This window comes from Onychostruthus taczanowskii, unplaced genomic scaffold (genome assembly GCF_017590055.1).
Source record: "Onychostruthus taczanowskii isolate IOZ18803 unplaced genomic scaffold, ASM1759005v1 scaffold1, whole genome shotgun sequence".
NCBI lineage: Eukaryota > Metazoa > Chordata > Aves > Passeriformes > Passeridae > Onychostruthus > Onychostruthus taczanowskii.
The window spans coordinates 34,014,640-34,031,899 of NW_024496525.1; the positions used below are offsets into that span (position 1 = coordinate 34,014,640).

At 44.8% G+C, this 17,260-nt stretch overlaps 1 protein-coding gene across 2 annotated transcripts in view; it reads right to left on the reverse strand.

Moving 5' to 3' along the window:
• The window catches only part of MTHFD1 (methylenetetrahydrofolate dehydrogenase, cyclohydrolase and formyltetrahydrofolate synthetase 1), a 40,829-nt gene extending 24,421 nt beyond the window's left edge, over positions 1-16,408 (reverse strand). For both annotated transcript variants that reach the window (XM_041399993.1, XM_041399985.1), the window contains exons 1-8: positions 15,847-16,408; positions 7,916-8,000; positions 5,476-5,535; positions 4,747-4,800; positions 4,250-4,386; positions 4,028-4,128; positions 3,567-3,703; positions 2,040-2,151 (exon numbers count right to left, since the gene is read on the reverse strand). In XM_041399993.1, coding sequence (XP_041255927.1) covers positions 2,040-2,151; positions 3,567-3,703; positions 4,028-4,128; positions 4,250-4,386; positions 4,747-4,800; positions 5,476-5,535; positions 7,916-8,000; positions 15,847-15,887 — 727 coding nt within the window. In that variant the 5' untranslated portion in view covers positions 15,888-16,408. The remainder of the gene's footprint in view (positions 1-2,039; positions 2,152-3,566; positions 3,704-4,027; positions 4,129-4,249; positions 4,387-4,746; positions 4,801-5,475; positions 5,536-7,915; positions 8,001-15,846) is intronic.
• Positions 16,409-17,260: the final 852 nt, after the last annotated feature.

The following is a 17,260-nucleotide window of genomic DNA, read 5'->3' on the forward strand; positions in this document are numbered from 1 at the left end:
CATTCCAGGGACTGCCCTCTCTGGGAATATCCTCTATCTGCACTGCTTTCCCTTTCTGTAGCAAAGCAACTTCTACAGGCCTGGAATAAGGCATCCAAAGTATTTGCTGGACCAGCCTTCCAGCTGCAGCCATGGGGAGAGACAAATACAACCCACTTTGGAAAGTAAGAGGCACTTGTCTGCTCTAGTAGAGGTTTCAGGAGATTGTTTTTTCCTCTCTGTCTGCCTGGAAGAAATTCTGTTAATTGCAGTACATCAAGCCAGATGTGGTGGAAGTGTCTCCTCCAGCCTCCAAACCAGCACCCTTGGAGCACTGAGGCCTCCCTCCTTTCAAAAGCACAACAGCTGCATTTGTATGGTGCTACATGGCTGTAACTTGTCCTAACTCCAGCTTGGCAAGACAGCATGAGCTGATGTCCTGATATATCAAATCAGTCATGGATGGGGTACCCTGACTAGCAAGTCAAAGGCATATCCAGAGATTGCCATGTCCTCCAGCTGCACCTGGAGGTGGGTGCACCTAGCTGGGTGCACTTACATCTGTGGTAAGATGCATGTGCTCTCACCCCACCACATGCAAAGCACCATCACAGCAGCAATATTCTATCTGCACAGTGACTTAGCTGGAGAAGACAGCAAGCTGGCTGCTGCTCTTTCTGCAGCACTGCAATTCCCACAATTCTGGTACTCATTTCCCAAAAGATTCATCCGAAAAGTTTTTTGCAACATACCAGAGGGGAAAAAAGTCAGGAAAACGCAGCAGCTTCAGAAAACCACAGGAAAAAAAAAAAAAAAGATCCTGTAATATCCATCATTTAGAAATGTGACAGTTTCCATGATACTGTATCAAGTCTCAATTATCAAATCTCAAAGCCATTAAGTGTTCTCCACGTGACACTGACTGGGCTGGGTGCACAAGAAGCTCAGATGTCAGTGCACTGCTCAAGGCAGGCTAATTGCAAAGGAACAGGGATGTGGCCTCAGAGGTGCAGTTCACATAAAGCCTGAAAAAAGCTCATACCATCATATATCAGAAACACAATGGGGGCTTTATTTGCAACATAAAGAGACTCCAACCCATTCTGCTTCATGCACATCAGCAGTGACCTTGTGGGTTTTGGCAAATGGCCTGTTGGTGTTGTTTGGAACAAAACCATCAAGCAACAAACAGCAACAGCAGATGACTTTTTAGTTTTAATTAGATAGAGGACTAATGTTTTTAAAAGCAGCCTAATGTCAACTTTGAGTAACAAGACCACTCAACAGAAATTTCTTTACATTCTGTTAAATAATGGCAACAAAATGACTGATTAATTATGAAAACTACCTTTTAAAAGCCTTGTGGGTGTAGCACAGTAAGAGTGACTAATTTTTCATATCATTCAATATCTGTAATTTGGATTTAAAATGAGATGAAAACAGAAATTGCCAGACTGTCTGTAGCATCTTTATAAGGAAGGAGCAGCTAAGTGAAACCCTACCCTAAAATCCATTATGTTAAAGCACTTTATTCTATGCCTCAACCATTGTCACCAATACTCTTGCACAATCTGCTTTGTTTCAAGACAACAGCCATTCAAGCCTAAGAAGTTAATGCTGTGATTCAACAAATCCACAGCTACTTTAAGAGACTGCTTGTCATTTCTGTACTTCAAAGGCAACTGCTTCAACAGATCCAAGCACGAAGTAATGACAGCAAAGCCCTGCGCTCCAAAGTGACAACAGTGACAAGACTTCAGCATGTAGCTGGGGCAAATTAAATGGATATTCTGTTGCAATATTTCATAGGCCTCCTCTTTCCTCTATTAATCATCAGCCTCGTTGAAGGCTGAATCAAAACTGCCACTGATCTGCTTTAAGAGAGTGCTTCAGACCAGTGGTTTCTTTACTTTGGCATTGTCAGGTTGTCATCACTACTTAAGACAGGAGAAAGAAGTCCATGTGGACCAGAGACACCAAGGAAATAGTATTCATGAACTTAGCAACTGCATTTATACACAAACAAACACATCTCCACTTCTTATACATTGCCCACGCACCTGGCACATGGTTAATTCCACAGTCTATTACGATTGCACCAGGCTTGATCCATTCACCTTTTACCATTTCAGCTCTACCAGCTGCAACCACCAGGATGTCAGCTTTGCCAACCTATAAAAAAATTAAAAACAACAAACAACTGTGTATCACACTGGCAGGGAAAAAATGCAGAGCTGCTTTTGCAGCAAGTTAAACCAGCTTGAGCTGTAGTGAAAGTGTGCTCACCCACTGCCACTGGAGGCACGGAAGGGCACTCTCAGCATTTAAAGGTAGCTGCCAGTTCCTTGGCAAGGACAGATTCCTGCAGCTAGAAATAATGGCCTATTTTCACACTCCTACCCTGAACTATTGCTAGTCAACACTTCACAACCTCCTCTGAACTCCTCCATGATTCCCCAGTGGATCATGCAGGCTACATTTAGATAAAATTAAAGCCTTCTGAATATTCTTCTCTTCCTTCAAATATCCCTGCACATTCAGTGCTAGAAATATACCCAGCATTCATCAGACAGCAAGAACTCATCTTGCTCAGCCAAGAACAACCCCTGCACAGAACTAAGCAGCACTTCACTTGTGACAGCACTGTCTTGTGCTTTTCATGTCCAGGACTGCATAACACACAACTCCAGGGGATGCTGACTGTATTTCAGCACTAATAGTCATTCAGGGACTATTCAGTAAATTTGACAGATCCAGTCATGAAGCTGGTGTTAAAGACTCCGATTAAAGCTCGTTGTCGGTTCCGGCACTGCTTCATTCACATTTGCTTAGAAAGCTGCTATCCCTTGGATTTTTTTTTCCTTTAATCTTCAAGGGAGATAAACTATTTTTAAGATATCATTAAGTATGAGCACTTCAATTTTTAATCAACCTAATGATGGTCTTACTGAACAGCAACTTAATGGCGTGAAGCATTGCAGTGTTTCTGATCTACTTTGTGAGTTATATTCAAACACTCCTACTCCCTTTTTCAGCTTTAATACTTGCCTACAGAGCCTGGCAGTGCTGATGGCGCTACGAAATCCAAGTAGGTGGCAGCACAGCAAAACACTATTTCTGTCACTCTCACTGCTGAAGAGGAAAATGGTACCAACTCCCTGTCATAGAAAATCGACTGAAAAAAATAAACCAACTGAGAAATCATTTGGCCTAACATTTCTCAGCCATGAGAGCAGAAGACTATCTGGTCTCTTCGGTAAAAAAAAAAATCAAAACAACATAAACATAGCTGTTTTGCCAACCCTTACATGGAGATTAGGAAGGGATGATTAAATTCTCAGCACTTGCTCAAAGACAACAAAAATAATAATTTTATTGTTATAATTAAACCCCTCTAATTAAGTGCCAAAAATAATCAAGATCCTATTCCAGCGAAAGCATTTACACAACCACGCAATGAGCAGGACTGGGAAAACAAGTCAGATGAAAGACACCCCAGACCTAATGACTCACAGCAGCAGCACACTGAGCAGCACTGTGCATGGAGCAGCAGTGGCCTGGAACAAATAACTGCAGCCTGCCCTTACCTCCTCAGCCAGGGTGGAGGTCTTGGAGTGGCACGTGGTGACTGTTGCGTTATTCCAGAGCAGCAGGTCGTGCATGGGAGCACCCACAATCTTACTGCGACCGATCACCACGGCTCTTTTCCCTGCCACCTGGACACCTGCACCACAGATGGTCAGCAGAGAGCAAAAAAGAGGTCACTGTGCAGCCTGGTACACACTAACTCAAACTGCTCTGGAGTACTGGTCAGTTTAACTGGCCCTGGTACTTCAGAGTACTGCTCTTCTTCGTTGTGTGGTAGGGAATTGCAGTTGGGAGGGAGGAAGGAAAGACCATTTTAACCTAGTTCTCTTACTATCTAAAGCAGCAGAGATGAAATGTGGTATCTCAGCAAAAGTTGTGAAGCAGAGCCACACAACGTGTGTGATTTCTACGCTTATTGAAGACTACTGCACTCATGAATAATGTATGGGAACCTCCTTACCTGTCTGCCTGATAAGTTCCATGCATCCCTTTGGCGTACACGGAATAAAGCAGTCTCCAAGGTCCCCTCTAGAGAGCTTCCCAGCATTGATGCTACTTAAGCTGTATTTAGAAAGAATAAAGGCCAAGTAAGATACCCAGCCTCACTGTTCAAGAGAAAATAAAGAAAAGAGGTTTCTTTCTGGAATAGCTTTCATGCTCTCCAGGGGTGAAGCCAGCTTACCCATCCACGTCCTTCTCAGGTGCAACAGCATTGGTTATTTTTTCTGTGTTGATGGGATTATTGGAGTCAAGTGGCAGCTGCACTATAAAGCCATGAACAGCTGGGTCTGCATTCAAAGAGGCAATGCACTTGAGCACCTACAACAGCAAACACCAAAAAAACTAATGGCCGATGAACTGAAATACGAGTGATGCAAAGGAAAAAACATAATCTTATATGGATTAAAAGACACAAACTTGATGTTTAGTTTTTCCACCCAAAAGTACAAACCAATTACATTCTTTATTTTTAAAAAAAAGCTCCTAAAGTATTTAAATTTTAAATTGCAGAGTTTTAGTTTTCTTTAAAAAAACAAAAACACCTCAGCAGATTCCAATTATTTTTTTATTAGTTAGTATCAATAGGCAAGTAGTCCTTTTTATACAATGACAGGGTAAAAATATCTTCAGCACAACATTGAAGTTATGCATTTTTTCATCACTGGCTGTATTACTTACATCAGCTTCTGTTGCTGTGTTTGGCAATTTTATGTGATTGGCACTGATCCCAATCTGCAAATGAGAATAACAACAAATTATCTGATTTCTGAATTGACATCCAATTGATCTGGCTAATCTCTCTATCCAGCTAAATCACAGCTGCATTCTGTCACATTTCCCAAGACTATCTCCTGTTCCTGAGGCTCCAAGTCCTACGATTTAGAAATACCATCAAAGAAAGATTAGTGCTTTGCTTACTGAGTCTGTCCTTTAACTGTCCTATTCACCTTTTGACATGAACAACATCAGCTTTGCTTGACAGCACACTGCCTTAAAATACCAGCAGAAATGCCAGGGAAAAATGCACTCATCTGTGTTCCTGCCCTGTTGTAGCATGTAATGTTCCACCTGTGACAAGCACAAAGCAACTGCAGGTACAAGACAGGCAGGGAAGATAAGAACAAGGCCATGGGTCAGGAAAGACATTTCACAGCATTTCAGACAAATGTAATCTGTGATGATCACACAAAAAGTGGCACCAAGCCACACTGCTGTGACCAGAGCACTCCACTTGGCTCTCAGGTTACACACCTACACTACATTCTTGTAACTGAGAACTCAGGCCAACACTGCTTTCTCCAATACTGGAAAAACTCAGACAAAACTATTGACTTGTATCTGGTTTTTCATATTCAGACCTGACCAACTGCAGGAGGGTAAAAAGTAGCCCTAAAAGTCCAGGATTACCTCAGCTGCAGCCTTCAGCTTCATGTTAATGTAGAGGTTTGAATCATCCCGATTTCCAACCTAAGGATGAAAAGACAGTTGGATTACAGCATAGAATAGAGACCCATACACAGGCTGAGATGGGCTTACACCTCAGCTTTCTTGGATCTACATCAAGGAGACAGAGATATTCTTGAATTACTGTAAAACACACTGATAGAGGACATAAACAGCTGGAGCTAACAGGAAAGTTCTTTCAAGTACAAGGCAGTTAAAGACAAGTTGTTTGATCTCCTGCACCAAATATTTGCACCTGTTAAAAAACCTTAAAAACACAGTAGTCTCCAAAGCAGAAAATATTGCCTGCCATCTGATCTGAGAAAGTTAAATCCTTAGCTAATTAACATAATCAGCAGGTGCTGATAACATTCAATTATCTGACTAAGGCTTTCAGAAACGTTGGGCCTCTTTGATAGCCAGGAATCTTAATTTTATGTACATGTGTGCTTTGATGGAGACATTTCTTCCACTGCTGTTTTGAACCTTGAGAATTTTCCTGCCAAACAAAAACCAAAACAAGGACAAAGTGGTGCACAAAGAAAAAGCAGCAAGTGGAACAAATGCCTGCAGTTTTTGGCAGTATTGGGTGCTCACAGTACAACTGCATTTCAGGAGACCATTTGCCTCATCCAGTATGTTTTGTTAAAGGTAATATTCCTTCTAACCTTAAGAAAATTGGGGTCAAATAAGGAAAAGCTGATAAGCAAGCTCTTGAAATTCTGTTCCCTGGTACTTGGGAACCATCCCTGGTTCTCACATAGACTACAAGCTGCAGGGGTGACCTGATACCCAGAACACATTGGTTCTTCCTCCTCAGGTACAGATAAAGGAGCTGTCTCTCCTGTAAAGTCTGCTGGATTTAGGAAAAGGTTTGCTTCATACAGGGTCCTAGGTGCAGATAAAGGAGCTGTCTCCCCTGAAAGTCTGCTGGATTTAGGAAAAGGTTTGCTTCATACAGGGCAGAGAAGCAGGAGATGTCAGCAAACATATGTTTTATGAATAAGGAATTACTGACTACAGGACAAAAAAATAAAGATTAACTGACTTATTCTTTGAGCTCAGAGGACACCAGATGCCTTCCAAGAACAGAGCACATAATGTATGATGTGCTACAAATAAGAAACAGCTCATTGTCCTGACTTCACTGAAAAACAGCTGCAAATATCAGTATTAGGAGATGAACTCCAAGCCCAGATTGTTTGACAGCTTACAAAAGTGTCAGACAGCCAAAGAGCAAACAGGTTGTAATGGACTCTGAGACAATCCAGGACTGAATACAAGGCCCACCAGGAAAAAGAGCCACAAGACAGCAATTTTTCAACACAGTTTACGAGGTCAACAGTTCAGCAGCTTTCATCAAAGCACTACTAAATTTTTAGACTGTCATTCCTTCCTTCTCAGCATCTGCAGACAAAGCTTCTGTAGAGACAATCTACTTAAAGTTAATGGAAAGGAAAACCAGAAAAAACCTTCAAAACACAAGCACAAATTTGTTCCTGGCATCAAAGAGGAGCATGGCCTTTGTGTGCAATGGTGGTATTAGCACTGGAATCTACAGACAGGCACCAAAGGCTCTGCAGGAGCCCAAAATACTGAATAAGGACAAAAGTCACTTCTGTAAGCAGCCACTTATATTCCCTCAATCCTTTGTGGACACACAGGTCCTTCCCGTAGCATGACACTTGCTACTGCTAGTCACCTTCTGAACTAAGCACAATTTCCATTTTTTTTATAGCTGCAAAGGAAAAAAATGATGCCAAACACAGTCAAACCCCTGTACTTGTCATGCGCTTTTTACCTCTGCAAGGCTTTCTGTGTAGACTCCAACACTTGCTCACTTCTGAGGGATATCCAATTCAGCAACAGGATGTTGTTCCATCCCTTGTACTCAAAGTCATCTTGGCCAAAGGTAGTTTTAGTTTTGTTTGGGTTCCCTCTCCTCCTCTACCCCTCTTTTCTCTCCATGTTTTGACATAATAGCAGACCAGATCACTTAATAAACATCCATCCCATTTGGAGGATTTCTGATACAAACACATCTCTGAAAGCTGCCAAACTTCAGGGCTCACTCAAGTGCAGAAATTTCAAATGGAGTCTACAAGCACTGCTTGCTCTTAATACACAAATAGTTTGATTTCACCATTTCATAAACACAACAGTCCAACAGGGAACAGGGCCTGAAGAAAGAAATAAAACAACTTAAACCCCCCCCCCCCCCCCAAAAAAAATGTTGGGCTCTAATACTTGGCAAAAAGACAACAGGACTGTGTCACCATCTCACAGAGAACACTGTTCCTAATAAAATGCTACCAACTACAAGGCAGCTTTGATGAAGCTCATCAGCCCTTACCCCTGCAAAGCAACTCTTACTTTCTGTAGCTGTCATTAAAGAAAACAATACCTGTAAAATGGCAAGTCCTGGTCTGAAGCCTGGAAACTTCTCAGTCATCTCAATAACTTGCTGCTTTAGTCTCTCTCTCACTTGTCTGAAAAGGGGAAAAAATGAATACAAATACGAGGTAGAAGTTAATCACAGGGCTGAATTCTGATACAATCAGGAGTTGTAAAAGTGACAGATGGGCAGACTGGCAAACATGTACTTATGCACTGAGTACACAGCTCCCAGCAATCTCCCAATAAGACTGATGCCCACAAATCAATGAGACACTCTGGAACCAGATTCATTCAAATTTATTTAAATAATTTTATTTTTTTTTAAGTCTACATTGTGCTTCTTCACAGTCTCACAGGATACAAGGGTAAAAAAGCAAGGTTCAAAATCTGGCATGGAAACTCTTGGTATTTCAAACTTCTTTCTCAAAAGGAAATCCTCTTTCCACCTATGCTGTACTAAAATTACCTGAATCCCAGAGGCACCAGATGTCACTGTCACACAAGCTGTCCTGGTAAAGGATTATGAATCTACAATGGTAAAATTCTGGGAAATAACTAAACAAGCAGGAGGTACCCAAAGATAAAGCAGAGAAGACAATGGGAGGTGGACATAGATGAGGAAAAGTCACCAAACCCTGGCACACAGCTCAGGTTAACTCTTCAGTAAAAGCAGGCTTAAAGATACAGCTGTAAAAACCCACAATTTTGAAACAGAGCACTGATTGGTTTTTGTTGCTCAAATGCGAACTCACACCCAGTTTACCTTGGAACATTTTAATAACAAGTACCCAGCACTGAAATCAGCCACAGACAGCTCAAAAGTCACTGTTATCACCTCTCCCCAGCCTTGCACTCCCACCTCCAATTTCTCAACCACTCTCTGGCCCCCCACACATAAACCTTCACCAGGGAAGGTGGAGGCCCAACTGCTCCATCTCCTCACCAGAGGCAGTCAGGATTCTGAAAGAACTGGCCCATTCTGTCCATCTCACGGGCTCATGGCACTGGAAGGAGCCTGTGGCACTGCACTGCAAATGTAAGAGACTCAGAAGCAAAAGCCAGGTAAGCAAAACCTCACAGGACACGAGAGGCTTTGACAGGTTTGTCCATATGAACTCCATCCTGTGTCCCATCTCCATTCTCTGAGATGAGAAGGTGCTACCACCACACTCAGCAAATCGACCCTGCACCAAACAGCCTTTTGTTTAAAACACAGGTCTCCTCGTGCTCATTTAGCCTCAGGTCAGTAACACCAGGTCTGCTACTTCCCAAATGGGACCAGACTTCCCAGACTGAAGCAGGTGCTGTTGGTGCCAGGTCACTAAAAATGTGAATGGCAAGGGTACAGGGACAGGGTATGTATCTGATGCCAGCTGGGAGGCTGTGATCCCTGCACAGAGGAAAACTACAGGAAAACAAATAGCCAGTGAGCCACTCTACCCTGCAACCGTGAGCTCCAAATTAGACCTGCCTGAGGCAGGAAGACAGGGAAATGGGAGCAGCACACAGCTCTCTCAACCCAGCAGCACTGATCCCAAGGGACAGCACAGCTGGCCCAGCCAGACGCAGCCCTAAGGCTGTTTAAAGTCTCATCTCACAGGGAGTCACAGCCTCCAGCTACATCCCAAATCATGCATCTCTCCTGCTGCATCCTGAGTCACATGGTCAAGGCTCAGCTGCACCTGAGGAGTGGGTTCAGAGTATTTATAGGTGCTTGCATCTGGCCAAGTGGTTCAAAGTCTCAGTGGAAGCACCTGTTTTCAGCCTTATTTAAGAAACCGTAGTTCTGAGCCTTCCTTTGGCTGTCACCTCTGTAGAACACTTGACATCAGGACCAGCTGATGTGCTCAGAAAACAGTTCATAGCAAACCTTATCCAGCAATTCTTTGTGCTTAAGTGACAAAAATTCATCTGCTGGGTAGCAAAATCCCCAGCTGCCTCTCCTTACACTCCAGTTGTAAACCCCTAGGGAGGCACCTGAGCTGGCTCATGAGCAGCCTGTACCAACACAACAATCTCAAGCAACGTCAGAAACCCCCTGCACGTGGCCAGTGAGTGGGGGCTGTGGGCAACTCTCCAAGGGAACTATTACTGAAGTCTCTGGTTTTCCAGTAAGGAAAGGGCAGCACTGGTTTGTGGCCAGCAAACAAAAAGAAGTGCAAGCAAACATGAAATATTAGAAAGGGTCCCAGGTTTAGGTATTAGTTTTATTGCTGTCTTCTCAGCTGAAGAGAAACGAGCCCACCCAACTTCCTGTGTGAAGCAGGACTTGGTGTGCTTTCACCCCCAGCAGCCACAACTATTCACACATTAGACTGCTGTCATTTTCTGTAATTAGGCACTAGGTCACCTCTCCTCCAGCTCCTGAAAAAAGGCAACACACAAAACATACAAACGTGGTGCTGCCAGTGTGATTTTCTTTAGGAGCCTTGAATCAAGAAATCACTTGTTAGACAGCCACCTAGCGTTGGGTACCACTGCTCTCCAGTGCTCACAAAAACCACATGGGCAAAGGTTTAAGAGAAAATTCAAGAAAAACAGAAGAAATCATTGATTTTCTCCATGGACTTACAAAAGCCATAAAAATAATTTTTGCAAACCAGCAGCTATTTAGTTATACACTCTACAAAATACTGTTGTGGACCTTCCCAAGGATAAAAGTTCATATTGATAAATCAACACTACTTTTTACTAGCCATATGAAAATTCTTTTAAGTTTTCACATAGAAAATTTGCATTTCTATGTGTCTGCTTCCCCAAAAGCCTTCTCTCTGACTCTAAGCCCCCTCCTGTGCCCACGTGCCCTTCAACAAACAAATTCATGCAGCAAACAAAAGTCCAAGGTCCACACAGGTTAAGGACACACATGGTTCTAAGCATACAGTGCAACAGCCAGCTCCAAAGATTAAAGAAACTTGTTAGGTAGACTGCAACAGTGAGCTGAATTTAAATTTATTAAGTGAATTTCCCAGAAATTCAGAGAGAGGACAAATCACACTCCTTTAGCTCTGCTGGAAATGTGGAGAACATGGCTCCCAAGTCAGCAGAACCCCACACCCTCCTGTGGGATTATAGACACAGTGCTCAGCTGGTGAGGACACACAGCACCATACTGAAGATGACACCAGGCTGTGTTTCTGTCCCTTCTTCGAGTAACAGGGTCAAGGGTCTGCACAAAGAGTGTCAAACACAGGACACAGAAACACCTCCTCAGAGACAGTGATGCTCCAGAAGAAGCCTGTCCCCAAAGGGGAGGGTCTGGCTTTGCTTGGATCACAGATTCCCCAAGGGTTTCATAAACATGCAGCAGAAATGCTCCTGCTGCAGCCCTGCAGAAACAGCTGCATGAGGCTGATGGTCCTCTCCAGGTCCTGCACCATCCTGGTCAGAGCTGCTGTCCCTGCAGCCATTCCTCCTTACAGCCTGCAGCACTGCCACTGCTCACTCCTGTTGCTCCTAAGACCAACACCATAATGTGGAAAAACAAACTTTCCCATCTCCAAACTATGGCACCACGTCCCAGCTCAGGACAACTGCGTTATCTTAAAATGCTATGAGGGAACTGCAGAGAAGAATGTCACAGAACATCCCACTTGCACCCAAAGGAGGCACAGAGGAGTTTCTCCTGAGGGAAGTCACAGCTTGGCTCAATGAGTGGCACTGGGATAGGAAATACCTGGGAAAGGCCATCTGAACACTGCAATTCAACAGATGGCTCCAGCTGCAGGAAGACATCCTTTCGAGCTGGAATGAGTTCATGTCTCCCACCCTCTTGTCTCATGCTCCACCACTGCATGCTTCTGGCACACTGTCATTATCTCCTAGGAAAAATGCCTGCTACTTTCTACAACTTCCACGCTCACAAGTTTTTTTAACCACCTTTTTGGTTGTGTCAGCACAAATACATGCATGAACTCTCTTCAGACCAGATAAACACATGAAGACATTTCTGCTTTTTTAGATGCTTTTTCATCATTTCCAGAATTTCAGTCGAAGGTGGGTCTGACAGACAGGCAGAAATTGAGGCATTTTGCAAATGTGGATGACTGACAACAGAACAACAGAGTTTAACACAAAGCTGAGTCTTTAAAACTTGGAAGAGTTTGCCCCAAACATGAGTTGTGATACCACCTTCCCATGCTGCAACACTCATGCAGGCCTGCTTCCCAAAATGGATACTGCATATAATACCCTACTATCAGGTGATTTAATCAGAGAAAAACACAATAGCAACAGGTAAGGACTCAATCTACCTTTGGACTGAGTGGCTGCAAGCACTCCAGACAATGTTCTAGGCCCTATCTACAAAGGTTTGCCTTCTGAAGGAACAATAGTGAGATTTTACTCATTCCACAAAGGGGGACACAGCAGTCCCCACACGTTCTTTGCCTTCCCTGTCAGCTGGTGCTGATGGGCACAGATCACAGAACTGTGGCCCTGTTATCCACCAGACAATGTTTTCTTCTCTCTTATCAACTCTTTAGAGCAGGGTCCCATTTTTTTAAACGGTGTCTGCACAGCACTGAACACAAGGGGTTCTTACTTGTGTTTGGGACAACCAACAGCACTGGCAGTTCACTTTAACTCAGCCCATCCACAGTGTGGGACCCTTCAGTGCAAGCCTGAAACATTGTGGGTAGGATCTAGTAAAAGAAAGCTCAGGGATCAGGGAATTTTTTCCACTTCAGACTAGATTTACCTGGAGTTACAATAGGAACTCAAAAAATAAATTTAAGGCCCAGACTGAAAAGGCTGAGGAGTTGTTTACTGCACTGTTACCTCAGTTATAAGTTCAGCCTGGCCACCACTTCAGTGAGCACTCTAAACCCAAAGCACTACCTGGCCCACTCCTAGGAGCTGTGAGGGGTGCTAAGTCTTCCCTGCTATCACAACTCATCAGCCACTCTTCCAGAGCAGAAATGTTGGTCCACTCCTGGTCCTACCAAACAATTCAGGCCAAGAGAGAGGTCTCCACACCTGGGCTCTTTCAGATGGTAAAGCCTGAACTCACAGCTCACTGCAAGGCACATTAACTGTAAAAGAGCCACTGCCATATTTTGCACTGATTATCTCTTTAGACACAGAAACAGAGACTGTTTTTTCTTCTGGGAATACCAGCAATAAAAGGTGGAGAATACTGTCTTTTTATTACCTTTAACCCACCTTATCCTGCAGACTTAAAGCACAGCTACTCTTCCTCCCATGAGTCCTTTGTTTACTGTGCTGTTATACAATAACTCATCTTTTGTAACTCATTTGCCAATGAGGCAAATTTAACTTGTAGCAAAATCTAAGGCAGAATTACTGAACAGCCCCTCAGAGAAGTAGAGGAAAGCCATCCTGAGGTACCAGCCAACTCAGGTTGATGCAGAACCCATTCAATATTTAATATATTTCACAGACTGTGCAAGCTTCTTGTTGGTACTGACAGGAGCAGTCTAGATGAATTTTGATGTTGATGCATTAACACCAACACCAAAATCCTAGAGAAAACAATGTCTGCTGTGTTCTCCTTCCCATGCCCAGCCTAAACACATTTTCCATCCTCACAGGTAATACTCAAAGCCACTGAAAGTGTAAATTTTCCTTTCTATTTCTTCTGAGCCTTACAAAGGTGTGAACTAGCTTTATCACTTCATCAAGTTTTCCTTATTTACAGAGTCATGGAAACTCTCTCAAAGTATTTATTCTCTTGACATGTTTCACAAGACTAAGAATGCCACTATCTACCTGATTTTTGTATAAATAGCTGGCATGATTGTGAATTAGGTATTTTTTAATCTATTTTGAGGAAGGGGTGCTTGGTGGCTGGAGGAGAAAGTTCACAATACTTATGAGCTTTGATTTAAAACACACAGAAACCCAGCATTACATAGCTGAACACTTGTTTGATTCAACTCATTTGTCAATATTTGACTGCCTTACAAATAAACATTTTTCTTGATTAAAGGGTAAAGTAACAAAAACCACCCCCTACAAGACAGCAACTGAAAACGTTTTGCAGTTGATGTAAAGTCAGGGACATTCCCTTCCTACAACAGGCAGTTCAGTTGAAAATTCCTAGAAAAACCACATGCCTATCACTTCTGCAGCTGCCAGACTCTTGGCCTGGAGGTGGACTCTGAACAGTGAGAATCCCTTGGAGCAGCACTTTTCCAGGGCTCTGGAAGAAAGGGACAGCTGTCTCCAGGGTGGACAGCCCAATTCCTCATGACTCCTTCAAGAACTCCACCAGAAAAAGGCAGAATTACCTAAGGCCCATAGGGAGCAGGTGATGCTTGTGCTATACTGAACATAAATACAGCACAAATAAAGGAGCTGAAGGACAGCTGAACAACTGCCATTATTCTTCCATTTTGTGGTGTCTTCAGGTCAAGATTTGATGACTCTGGAAGACAGACTTCAGCCAAACACCTCAAGAGATGTGCTGGAAGTTAATCAAACCTTTCTCCTGCATGTGCCTATTAAAAGCTCATGCCTCTTCCCAGGTATTTGCATATCATGAATGTCCTCTGAGAACTGGCACTTTATAGCTGCTACTACAGTACAGAAAACAAACAGAATAAAAAATTTCACCCCTATATCTTTAAAATTAAGTAAGCAATGCAACACGTCATGCCAAGGAAGCTAGAAGTTTTAATGTGAATTATCATTTTACCCAAACTAGCACCTTTCCAGGACCTACTGCACTTCACGGGGACTTTCTATGACAGGAAATAAACCTACAACAGGCAAATCATGAAGTCCCACCAGCAGCAAGCACAGGCATTACAGGGTGTGCTGGCCCCAACACTACCAAATGCATCAGATGGAATGAAGAACATAAGATTGAGAGACTGCAACACACAGGTGGTACTGCCTCCAAAATTACCAGGTAAAAAACATGCAAGCAGCCTTTCCTCATGGATATTCAAATTCAAGGCACATTAGGCCTACTTTTCAGTACTGCTCCACTGTTGGTTAGATGTAGCTGTGTCATACACAGCAATACCTAAGAGGAGGACTAACTGCTTTGCTGAGATTACTTTATACCTTTTCAAATGTAACCTTTCTATCTGAATTCCCTGATTATATCCACAGGAGATACACAATGAATCCACCTAACCAAACCCTGTTTCCACAGGATACAACTGAACCACTACACTGCATTTCCCCCAGGATTAGGGAAATTTATTTGGCTTTCTTACCAAATGTGTATGTTGAATGGCAGCAGGAAAAACAAGCAAATATTGTTTTTTTTAAAAGACACAATGCAGGCTCACCTATACCCAGGGCTTGCCAGCTAAGTAAATGCTGAAAAGTACGAGAACACTTTTTCCTTCCTTTTAAATAGCTTTGGCAAGACACCTGTGACCACTCAGCTATGTGTCATCCAACACGTGGATTAACTTATTTTGCTTTAAAGAGGAACAGTCAATGCCTGTAGAGTATGAAAACGTAATCCATAGTAAAGCACGTGTTCCCAGCTCCTGCTCACAGAGCATCCCACCAGCCCAGCTGTAGGTCAGCCCGTGGCTTCACACCTGCCTGGGCTCTCATCCCATGGATGCTGAGCAGCACCGCTTGCGTTCTGGGGCTGCCAAAGAGACCCCCACCAGACGCACCGCTGGTTTCTGGGGAGCACTGACAGCACTTTGCACTCTCCTTGGGACCTTTAATACCGTACTTTGTCTAATAACTCCCAGTTTACAGCCAGGAAGGAGAGCTTTGGCTGCAACGTGGTGAAAAAGCTTTAGGGTGTCTCCAAACCTGCTTCGTCCACAGAGCCAGAGTAAAAGCCCCCCCAGCCCCATCCCGCTGCCAGCACACCCGGGGGTTTGCCGGGGCACCCCTCAGCTCCCCGGTCACCCCGAAGGGCAGAAGCCCGACGGCTCCCGAACTTTGCCGCGCGAGGGAACCCGGCCGAGCGCTGCGGGCAGGACGGGCCCCGCTACGTACCCAGAGACAATCTTGCCGCTGAGGATCTCGGCGGGGGCCATGGCGAGGGCCGGAGGGCGGGCGAGCGGCGAGCCTGCAGAGGTGAGCACGGCGGGACTCCCGGGCAGTCTGTGAGACGCGCTGTCCCCGCGGCCGCCTCACCCCCGCCCCACGTTGCCCCGAAATTCGCGCGGCCTCGACCTCTGCCCCGCCGCGCAGGCGCTGCCCCCGTCCCGCCCCCCGCGGCTCCCTCAGCGCGGGCGGTGGAGTCGGGGCTGCTCCATGTCCTGAGCCCCGCGGCTCCCTCAGCGCGGGCGGTGGAGTCGGGGCTGCTCCATGTCCTGAGCCCCGCGGCTCCCTCAGCGCGGGCGGCGGGGCCGGGGTCGCTCCATGTCCCGCCCGCGGCCCGGCGCAGCGCGGGGGAGCGGGGCTGAGCGCCAGGGCGAAATGGCCGCCAAAGCGGCCTCCAAAACGCCTCCGAGGCGGCGCTCCCGAGCGTGCCCGGCTCTGCTCCGCCGAGAGCGGGGCCGGCGGAAGGGAGAGGGCAGCGCCGGAGGGAGCTGTTTCAGCTGAGCTGGGCTGTGCACAGCGAATAAATAGGAAAATCCCACTTGGGTGTAAGAATAATCTGTGTTTCTTGTCCTGTGTTTCTCGTAACAGGTCATGTCAATACTGGAAGTTAAGAGCAGAATCATAAGATTCACAGAATGGTTTGGGTTGGAAAGGACTTAAAAGATCATCTAGTTTCACCCCCAGCCATGGGCACCTTCCACCAGACCAGGATGCTCCAAGCCCTGCCCAGCCTGGCCTTGAGCACTGCCAGGGATGGGGCAGCCACAGCTGCTCTGGGCAGCCTGTGCCGGGCCTCACCACCCTCACAGTAGGGAATTTCCTCCCAAATATCTAAATCTACCCACTTTTCAGTTTGAAGCCATTCCCCCTTGTCTATTGCTCATGCCCTTGTGAAGCATTCTCCATTTGTATAAAAATAAGTAATTTTAGTTTTCAGGATTTCAGCACATTTGTCCAGCATAGAGTTACCAAATCAGTGGCTGACCAGAAAGAGGGCAATGAAAAGGAGAGTGGGATTGTGGCCTAAATTCAAAAAAGTTTCCAAGAGTGAGAAACAGGTTCCTAACAGTGGCCTCCAAGGGATGTATTTGCACTAAATAATCCCATTAGAACTGGTGAAGGTGGTATTTTCCCGTCAGATCCGTGCAGTTGTCCACATGTATTGTTATTTGCATTTTCCTTACTCTCCAGACCAGTGCACACATTTTAGGACCTTTCTTCGAGAGCTGGTTGTCAGTGGTTTTCTCACACATATGGCAAATGAGTGATTAGCATCCAGCCAGAGCTGGGGATGGAAAAAGCAGTTGAATATCACTGAGACAGACTTGCCCAGGCAAGATAATCCTGTGACCCAGAGAACTGT